We start from the raw sequence: 10,390 nt of genomic DNA, 5'->3' as shown, positions 1-10,390 counted from the left end.
TATCAATTAATTATTAATATATCAATTAATCAATAATATATCAATTAATTAATGGAATATCAATTAATGAATAAAATATCTATCAATAAACAAATAGAAAATAAAATCAATTAATGGATAAAATATCAATTATTAAAACAAATAGAAAATCAATTAATGAATAAAATATCAATTATTTAAACAAATAGAAAATCAATTAATGAATAAAATATCAATTATTAAAACAAATAGAAAATCAATTAATGAAAAAATATCTATCAATGAACAAAAAGAAAATCAATTACCTTACAAAATATCAATTATTTAACAAATATGAGATGAGTAATTCGTTACTTGAAAATCTAAATGTATTTTTTTCTAGACTGAATTTGTTAGTTACAAAATTTGTTTGATTTATTTCGTCATAGAATTAAAGAAAAAATTTAACAAATGCATTCATAAGCTATTTCTTTACTGGTTTAATATGGGTAAAAATCCGGTATTGAGTTTTGGTACTTTCTAATTACAGACCAAAATTGGATTTGAAATATCAATCATGAACAATTATTTACTTTAAGACTTTCTACAGTTTTGAATGAAAAAAATTATTTCAAATTAGTTCCATTACAGTTTCTTAAATATCTTCTTTCTTTTAAATTAAATGAATTTAAAAAAGATACATGGATATAATATAACAAGACTTGGCATATTTAATTTGCTGCAAAAATGTTAAGTTCTTCTGTACATGTCAACTAGTAAGATTAATTTAGTTTACAAACTTGAAAATATGAGATTAATCACCAAACCAAGGCCTTTCCTATCAAATTAATTTAATCAATAACAAGTTGAAAAGAAAAATTGAAGAAAAAAAAATTAAATAATCACAATTAAATTGCGAGGATATCCTTCCTACTTTATATTTTAAAGATTATTTTGAACATCCTCTTGTGGCCGAATTTAAAGAATTCGAACCGCGGTTCAAACATGAGACGCGGTGCAAACATGGTTGGTTCCGCTGGACATTTTAATAAGTGTTGAAAGATTTGAGCCGGCGCTCAATTGAAACCGGTTATTGCGATTCAGCAACGTGGTTAAAATTCTTTGAATTCGGCCTGAGGATTTATTATTTTTAAGAATTCACCTGACAATGTTAACTGTTTCTCATAAGCCTGGCTTATTGCTTGAACTATGAGCTGAGCGTAGGAGAACGGGGGCTTACTCTCGTCCTGAAATCAATCAATCGATCAATCAACCAACCAGTAATCAATCAATCAAATCGGTAATCAATCAATCATTCGGTCAATCAACCAAGTTTTAATCTGTCATCAATCAGTCATCAATCTGTCATCAATCAGTCATTAATTAGTAATCAAAGAATTAAAATCGTGAAGATTGTTATCTCCAAGTGAGAGATTAGATTATAAAAGACATAAAACCTCAGAGGATGTTTACGAATGAGAAAAAATAGATGAAAGAGATATTAAAGAGGTTTATCAGGTTCACCTGTATGTTATTCAAAGGAACCGGGACCGTTGAAAGTCTTCCATCTTCAGTGGGATAAACAACAGCATTCTGACTCAGCAGATTAAAATCCTATAATAACAAATATCAACTCAAGTCGTCTTCAATTCATAAATCATGATTAATAGCCGTCATAAACTCTACTAAGGCAGGAGTTGTCGTCTTTACTCCATAACTCTTAACTAAACTAGCAGTCACAAACTCTTATAAGGAAAGGTTTGTCGTCTTCAATTTATAAATCATAATGACTAGCCGTAGAGGTATATAAATCATAGTAACTAGGAGTTGTCGTCTTCAATTCATGAATCATAATAACTAGCAGTCATAAACTCTTTTAAGGAGGAGTTGTCGTCTTCAATTCATAAATCATAGTAACTAGCAGTCATAAACTCCATTAAGGGGGAATTGTCGTCTTAAAATTCATAAATCATAATAAGTAGCAGTTATAAACTCCATTAAGGGGAATCGTCGTCTTAAAATTCATAAATCATAATAACTAGCCGTCGTAAACTCTATAAAGGAAGGAGTTGTCGTCTTTAATTCATAAATCATAGTAACTAGCAGTCATAAACTCCATTAAGGGGGAGTTGTCGTCTTTAATTCATAAATCAAAATAACTAGCCGTCAACAACTCTATTAAAGAAGTAGAGGTATATAATTCATAAATCATAGTAACTAGGAGTTGTCGTCTTCAATTCATAAATCATAATAACTAGTGGTCATAAACTCTTTTAAGGAGGAGTTGTCATCTTCAATTCATAAATCATGATAACTAGCAGTCAAAAACTCTATTAAGGAGGAGTTGTGATCTTTAATTCATATATCATAATAAGTAGCCGTCATAAACTCTATTCAGGAGGAGTTGTGATCTTCAATTCATATATCATAATAACTAGCCGTCATAAACTCTATTAAGGAGGAGTTGTGATCTTCAATTCATATATCATGATAACTAGCTGTCATAAACTCTATTAAGGAGGAGTTGTGATCTTCAATTCATATATGATAATAACTAGCCGTCATAAACTCTATTAAGGAGGAGTTGTGATCTTCAATTCAAAAATCATAATAACTAGCAGTCATATTAACTAGGGAAGGAGTTAGTCTCATATATTCGACCTGCTTAATATCCTCATATTGTGTTTCTGAAGGTATAGGAGAGTCATATTGTGTATCTTGAAGGTTATGATGTACATCTGCTTGCGGTGTATGACCTCTGTGGTAGAGTTGGCTGTACGGATTGAACAACCTGCAGTACAAAAAAATGTAAACAATGAACGTAAATAAATTGAATAAGATTTCAAGATAAGAATTAAGACAGTTTTTGTGCGAAAAAAACATTTATAAATGTTCACTAGTTTATTTCTGATCTTGCTTGGTTTTCAACTTAATTATTTAATAAGATTATTTTGAAGTTCAATTAGTACATTTAAATAACTGAGTTTCGTACAAAATACTTCAGCAATCTCCCTTGCCCCCGTCTGGTACAAAATATCCGTATGATTTACATTGTAAATGTTTTCCATATTTTGAATCAGTTTTGTAACTTTTGAATAAATCTATTTTACTGAAACATTCATCTTATTGCCCTTAGAACTTAAAATTTAAATTTAGAGCTTTTATTTTTATCGCATCTTTAGAAAGATCCGACTCTCTTAAAAAAAGAGAATGAGGAAAATTGCAGAAAATTTAATACAATAAAATTACGACGGCAGGTTTGATGTTGAAATCCGTGAAAACAGTTTAAAGAGATGTTATATCAAATAAAAATTCAAGTGTGTGTAAAGTCCTTTTAATCTATATAATAAAACAAGACATTCGTATATGTAGATATGAATAAGTAAATAAGTGTGTGTAAAGTCCTTTTAATATTTAATATATTTTTTTACCTGCTTGGACTAGCTGGACACGAGTTAGGCACACTTATTGTTCCTAAATAGAAAACATTTAGGATCAAATAGTTGGGTTAAATATTTTCAAGAATTACACAACCCCCCACCCGTGATAAAGAGAACAATTTTAACACTTAAACTAATTTTAAAAGGCCAATAAAATTCAATAACGAGTAAATAATGCAAAATAAATTGATGCGCTAGCTTAACAAGCGACACCTGAATTTAGAGTTTACTGTCTCTTCGGGCGGGATAATAAAAAAATAATTTTTAAATGAGACTTACATTTTAATGTGAACTTAACAGTAATAGGGTTTTAAATCTTAAAAATTGTTTACAAGACTCGAAAATAATCTTCTATAGTGTCGATATCTAAATATTTACTTTGCAAAACGGCTGAACGGGCCCATTTTTTTTAAGGACCTAGCGTAAGCCCAGGGAAGGTTTGTGGATGATCGAATTTTCAAAAATTTGTTCAAACAAAATTCTATATTTGAAAATTTTGAAAATCCACGATTTTTTTTCAATTCGCAACATCATTTTTTCAACAATGTTTACAAAGAGAACATGCTCAATTGAAGTAGAGGATATGCGCGAAGCGCCCAAAAACGTAGTTTTTTATATTTTGGAAGGGGTTTTGTCGTGCTTTGCTCTTTTAATCTGTTTGGAAAATATCAACTAATCTTAAATCACAGGACCAGGACATCATATCCCTTTATTCTTATCTTATATCTTATGTTTAAACCATTATCAAATTATAATCTNTGGGAATGCGCCAATTCCTACCATGAAAATCCGCCAAATAGAATATTAAACCGGTTTTTTAAACTCAACTCTGTAGAAAATAAGATGCAACTTGAATCCGAAAGCTCAAGCCGTAAATAAAGCCCAACGACAGCTTAGATCCGAGCCGTATTTTTCCGAGTTTTTTAAATCGCGGGCTCCGGATCCTTAAAATCCGCAACATTTTGACTTCCAGGACTAGGACCAGGATCCGCACAAACAAGATAAAAAAATTGCTTTCAAAACATCACAATATTTGGCTAATGAGTGATAATTAAACAATTCCTAATCTATAAAAAGTTTTAGCATAAAATACGCGGAAAAACATTGAAACTTCTTTACTTGGTTGAAAAGACGGTACAAAATTTAAAGAAATGTTCATTGTCTGGAATCCAGTTTTTGAAGGGCTGATTCTAAATCTGGATCCAGGTTCATGAATCCTGAGCTTGTAAATGTCTGAACTGTACCTGAACTAAGGATTGAAAGTACAGCCGAATACTTGTACTGGGAAACCGGATAGAACAACTAAAAGAAAACAATAATATTAATATGTCATCATAAACTTCTATCAGGCCACCAAACGACTATTATAGAGGAGGGGTAGTAGAGCATGCATCTATAATGTGTCCTGCCGTGTTGACGTATTACACCACGTGTTACCCTACTGTGACAGGCCATTCTTAAGGAAAATCTGCTTCACCCCGGCGCCCCAACATAGGCCTAAATTGTACCGTCTCGATCCTCTATGACTGGCGCCCCAGAATCAAAACAAAGTCCTGGCTGGGACGAGTAAATTTCTGACCCGGACCTGCGGCCCGACCTTGCCGGCTCTACAGACCTCTAGAGTAAACAAAAATAGCCAGCCATGCTTTAAAAAAAAAAAAACTAGGCCAAGAACTCGATGAATGTACAAAAATAAAATAAATAATCTTGCTTTAAAAATTTTAATACTCACGTTTTAGGCATTTCCACAGGTGGGGCACTCTTTCGTTGGAAATGACCGTCGAGAAAAATTCCATTTTTTCCATTGCACTTCAGGAAAAACCGGGATTTCTCGAACAGAATTTCAACATGAGCTCGACTGATGAAACTCGAATTGCCTAGATGAATGTCAACGTTGCCTTGGGTCGAAGAGTTGCGTCCAATAATGGTAGTACTATTTCTAACCAGAAACTCGAACTCTTTTCCACGGATTTTTGCCAAAGCCTGACCCCCTGCATCCTTCACCCTAAACGGGGAGTTCGAGGGGTCTTTTAAAGCTAATAACGCCCAGGCATCTGCACTATCGTCGTGATCGAAATCCGACATTTTGTTTTGAATGTTCTGTTATACAATCCCGTGTTTACTGTGGAGTGTTGGTGGCAGCAGCAGTGCCGGACCGACACCGCGGTAGAGTTAGCACAACAAACCTGAAATAAAACAGCTGATGAACAGAAAGCTTAAAAACAAGAAGGTTCAAGACGATATTTATAAATGCAATGGTATATTTCTTGACTAATTAATATAATCGTACTTAAGTTAGAAAAGATTAGAAGCTGTAGATTTCAATTTTGATCAAATTAATTTTGAAAAATTAGTTTGATCCACTTTAACGAGCTTGAACTTTTTATTTCTAAAATGATCCTGCAGATTTTCTGCATTGTGTTTTCGAGCATTTCTTCGTTTTGATCGTTTCACAGATACACGGTAATTCCGGTAATACAGGCGCGAACACAGGATTTTAGTCAGAAGAAGTATAATTTTTGCCCCCTTGGCCCTTGAATTGTGCCCACTTATATCCCACTGTCTCAATTCAAGGACTGTATATGTATATAGATGTATCCATTTGTAATGGTTCTGTATTACCCTCTGAAGTCAGTTAGTTTAATCATTAGTTCTCAGTTCTCTTTATTCTCCCCTAATGCAAAAGTCTCATGTCTCATGAGGATCTAAACTAGTTTCTTTCTAACTGCCTTAATTATCAACTATGTAAGCCTATAGCATTTGATATACTTTTGGAAAGCCCTTGGGCTTTGATTAAATAATCTGTAAAAATGTTTTGCAAATCTTCAAATATTTAATGCAATATAACATAATATATAATAAATAATGTACATTTTTGAAAAGGTCTTCACAAAGCGAATTCAAATATTATACATTGTATATAATATTTCAAAAGCATTTGTGCAAAAAGCTATGCAAAATTTCTTTGCAAAAAATGTGGAATATGCTTCCTTTTTCTTAAAGCTTTCCAAAGAGCTATAAAATATTGAAATCCAAGACCGAAAGTAGGTCTTATATTGCTCTAGTCTGGTAAAGGTAAAATAAGGGATTCAGGCAGTATGTCTTGACGGCTCAGACAGTAGGTATAAAAGAGTGGCATGTGTTAGTTAGAAAAAATAAAAAAAAATGACACCAAAACTTTTCGATTTATATATAAAAAAAAACTCCAGGGATAATTTCAAGAAAAAATAGTTTTTAAACAAGAGGTGTGCAACCATGTGGTTCATCATCCAAGATTTGTGTTCATATTATATTGTGAAACCCAAAATACATTGGATTAGTAAGACCACTTTGAGACAGAAGTTATGATATTGAATGTCCAGTGAACAAGAACCACAGTAATTAAGCACCGTACGTACACTGACCCACTTAACTGAATTTGCTGATTTTAAGGCCAATATGGAAAAACAATTTTCTTAATAACATCAAAAATAAAAAATAAAAAGCTAAAATTTCTCAGTTTTCCGGGTCCTAATACAGGATTAGTATCATGAAGTAATTTTCTTGTCAAAATATCAACTTGATGAACATCAGATTGGTAACATGTAGGAATTATGAATTATTATAATTTGTGGCAAGTGTTCATAAAGGAAGTGACTGGCAATGTATGTCAATTGAACTGAGATTGTAGTTTTGTGAAGAAATTTTTTAGGATTCACATATAAAACGTTTTATTGATGGTTTGATTTTAATCTTCCTGACTGAAACAATCTCAAGAACTGACAAGAGGCAACCCCAACCGAAATATATTTTCGATAAAATGTGGAACTAACATCTACTTTTATGCTCTACAGAGGTTTGGTCCTTCATCATCACCTTAAATATACTTCCGAGTTTGAGCGCAAAGTCAACTTTCAAAATCATCCATTTGAGTGGTTACGTTTTGAGAATCGATTTTTTTAGAATTATTAAATGACGACAATAACTGTAAACAAACTAGTTGTTTAGGAACAGGTTAAGAAAATAAAAATTAACTCTGATCATCGAAAATAAGTAATCTTATTCAGTTATTAGTTTCTGTAATCTCTCATTGTTTACAAACATTTTCTGTAGATTTTCTGGAATTCTTATTGAAAAGATGAAATTTAAAGACTTTATAGAAATCTGCCAAAAAATATGTAAAGAAGAGAAATTCAATATAATGATGAAAAAGAAATAATTATTTTTAACATTGACTTTTTTTGACAAATTTCTATTGAGAAATATGTTCCTTAATGTCAAATTAGTTTAATGTCGAATTTTTCATACATTTTTCGTCCCCTTTCTTTAATATTTTTTTTAAATTGAATAATCTCGAAATGTAACCACCCAAATAGATGATTTTAAATGTCGACTTTGCGCTCAATTTCTGTAAATATATATCATTAAAACGTTTTATATGTCTCGAATGAATCCTAAAATAAATCTCAACAATATCATTCTCAATTCAACTAACAAACATTGCCGGTCACTCCCTTTAATACACTATATCTTAGCAAGTATAGGGTTGAAACTAAAAAAGCAGGGATAGATTTTCTGGGGTGTGAAGGGGGGGGGGAAGGGAAATAGGGGAAATGAAATGGGAAGGTATAAGGAAGAAGAAAGGAGGAAGCTAAAGGCGAAAGTAAGGCAAGAAGGTATAGTGCAAAGATGTATGCAGCTAGGCAAAGAAAGAGAAAGTGATAGTTTAGAAGGTAGTGGATGGGATGGCAAAAAATGCTCTAGGTTTCCCATGAATATCATTTTCCACTAGAATTTATTTATTTTCTTATGCAGCGTAATAAACGTACCAAAAATGCATTAGTAAAAATATGACTTTTCACCTGACTAAATACATTATTATATATATTATTATATTGTATTATTTAATCGGAAAGTTCTAATCGATTTTGCTAACTGAACCGTGGTCGACTGGTCTACTCATAGCAAAATGAAAATAAACAACACGCCATTTCTTAGAACCATTTTCAAAACAAAAACAATTGAATAACATTGCTTAAAGGAAATGAAAAATTGTCACAATTACTCACCCAAACTTCACAACTTAGTTATGATTGTTGACAGCTCGAAAATCCACCAACATCACTGAATAATCACAGAGGGGTTTCTCCACGTGATAGGGAATAACATGCGGGTTAAAGAAGGCAACTTTCCCACAGAATGTTCTGCGCAGGCGCAAACTCGTCACATCAAAACAAACACTCTGGGAAAATACACAACGGATTAATACCGTCAGAGAAAATAATTATGACAAAGTAAAAACTAACAAACAAAAGTTGTTAAAAAAATTGACAACATCATCGTGAGACGTGAAAAATTTGTTTTGATAGTACGATAGATCTTTTTTAATAAAATTGTTAATAGTTAAAAAACTGAAATAATTTTATTTAAATGCGTATTTTAAATTGCGTAATCCAGGTATTTAATGCAACGAAAGTTATTTCAGAGGTACGTGTACGCATCTTTTGTACTGCAGTGTACTGTCACTGGGCGGTAATGTAAACACAATTTCGACGGATGTCAAAGCCTGACATGGGATCCATCTTACACATAATTCAATGAAATATTCTGGTCATGGGAAACTATTATGTAATTGTTATCAAAATGCTTTTAACCTCCTCAGATACTAACGAACACTGAGGCATCTATAATTCTTGTTTACAAATTCCGCCCAGAAAGAACTGGTTTCAATATGTACGCAGAGTATACGCAACTGCAATTAACTCTCCTTACATTACATTCTTGGCGTAATCAGTCTCAGATCTGATTTTCAGTTCGTTTGTTTGTAAGTCCGAGGCTCCGAGCAGCTCATCTTAACCCCTGGAAGCCGATTTGCCTCAATTATTTTGATTTGGGAAATCGGCTATATGAACCAAGGGAATTTGTTAAATTGGTATTGGCTTGGTTTAATAGTTCTAAACCGAGTTAGGATTATTTTTAAGCATGATAATTAAATTGTACAGTTGCAATTGTCAAGTATTTTAAAAAACGTATTTTACGAAAACAACTGCAATATTACACTATAACGTTGATTTCTATAAGAATTAACCTGTTTGGTTGCATTGAAGGGAATGAAAGGATGTTTGTTATAATCTTTTCACGGGCACGTACATTACACATATTGACGCCCCCCTTTATCAATCATGGGAGGGGGGGGGGAAGGGCTTTGTATCATAAAGCACATTTCCTTAGCATAGTAGTCCTCCTTCCTTTATAACCTAATTTCACCGTGGCGTATATTCACATGCACACCCGGCACGCCCAATCATGACGTGCAAACAGGGGTTCCAAAAAACCTTCCAGACAAAATTGTAGCACTCACAATGGTTAAATTTTTAAAGATCGTACATTTTTAAAATCTGGATCATTTCCGATCAATTAATACCAATAAGAGGAATGTAGCACTAAATTGATTAATGATCAGTATAATTGACCCTCTGAAGCAGAGGCGCAACAAGTACTTTTGCTAGGGGGGGGGGGGAATATTATTTTGTAATGGTCCGGTGGGGGGGGGGTTAAGGGTGGGCTTGCCCCCCCCGGTTTATAATTTTTTTTTTCAAAATAAAAGTTCTTTTTGAAGGGTTTGATGTCGAAAAAACGGAAATTCAGTTGTTGCATGCAGATTTGGCAGTTTTCAATTCAAATTTCAAATCGTTTTTTCTTGTGTTTTAAAAATTTATACTTTCAACAACTGTAAAATTAACGATATGAGTCAATCAAATCTTTTAATGTGTGGGCGGAGCGCCAAATAAAATTTGTAAAGTACCTGGTTTAATTACAGATATAATTACAAGAAATAATCATTTATATATTTCTTTGGATAAATTATACATTCCAAAGAATGTATAGACACAGAATTTCTTCTGGATACATTTAATGGCTCCATCTTTCAGTCCAAGCGTGTCTCAGACATAGTCTGTGAACTATCAGACAAATGCTCCCACTCTCCATCAATTACGAAAACCAACTTGCTG

At 32.7% G+C, this 10,390-nt stretch overlaps 1 protein-coding gene and 1 long non-coding RNA gene across 3 annotated transcripts; both read right to left on the bottom strand.

Annotated features, from left to right (window-relative positions):
- Nucleotides 1-1,098: 1,098 nt before the first annotated feature.
- On the bottom strand, nt 1,099-3,491 carry LOC111714823 (uncharacterized). Its single transcript, XR_002768085.1, has 4 exons — nt 3,390-3,491; nt 2,620-2,749; nt 1,483-1,572; nt 1,099-1,205 (listed from the first exon to the last, which is right to left on the bottom strand). It is a non-coding gene; the product is annotated as an uncharacterized LOC111714823 (long non-coding RNA).
- Nucleotides 3,492-4,591: 1,100 nt separating this feature from the next.
- LOC111714822 (forkhead box protein K1-like) lies at nt 4,592-8,601 on the bottom strand. Of its 2 annotated transcripts, none has more exons than XM_023490025.1 (3): nt 8,447-8,601; nt 5,131-5,584; nt 4,592-4,700 (listed from the first exon to the last, which is right to left on the bottom strand). In XM_023490025.1, exons 2-3 carry the CDS (start codon nt 5,481-5,483, stop codon nt 4,607-4,609), a joined length of 447 nt encoding a protein of 148 aa, XP_023345793.1. In that variant the 5' UTR covers nt 5,484-5,584; nt 8,447-8,601; the 3' UTR covers nt 4,592-4,606. The 2 variants fall into 2 exon arrangements, with proteins under 2 accessions (XP_023345793.1, XP_023345794.1); XM_023490026.1 differs by lacking the exon at nt 8,447-8,601 and adding an exon at nt 5,689-5,793.
- Nucleotides 8,602-10,390: the final 1,789 nt, after the last annotated feature.

The sequence above is a fragment of the Eurytemora carolleeae genome, unplaced genomic scaffold (assembly GCF_000591075.1).
Source record: "Eurytemora carolleeae unplaced genomic scaffold, Eaff_2.0 scaffold1649, whole genome shotgun sequence".
Lineage (NCBI taxonomy): Eukaryota > Metazoa > Arthropoda > Copepoda > Calanoida > Temoridae > Eurytemora > Eurytemora carolleeae.
The sequence above is the reverse complement of the archived record's forward strand: the minus strand, read 5'-3'. Positions and strand labels throughout refer to the sequence as shown.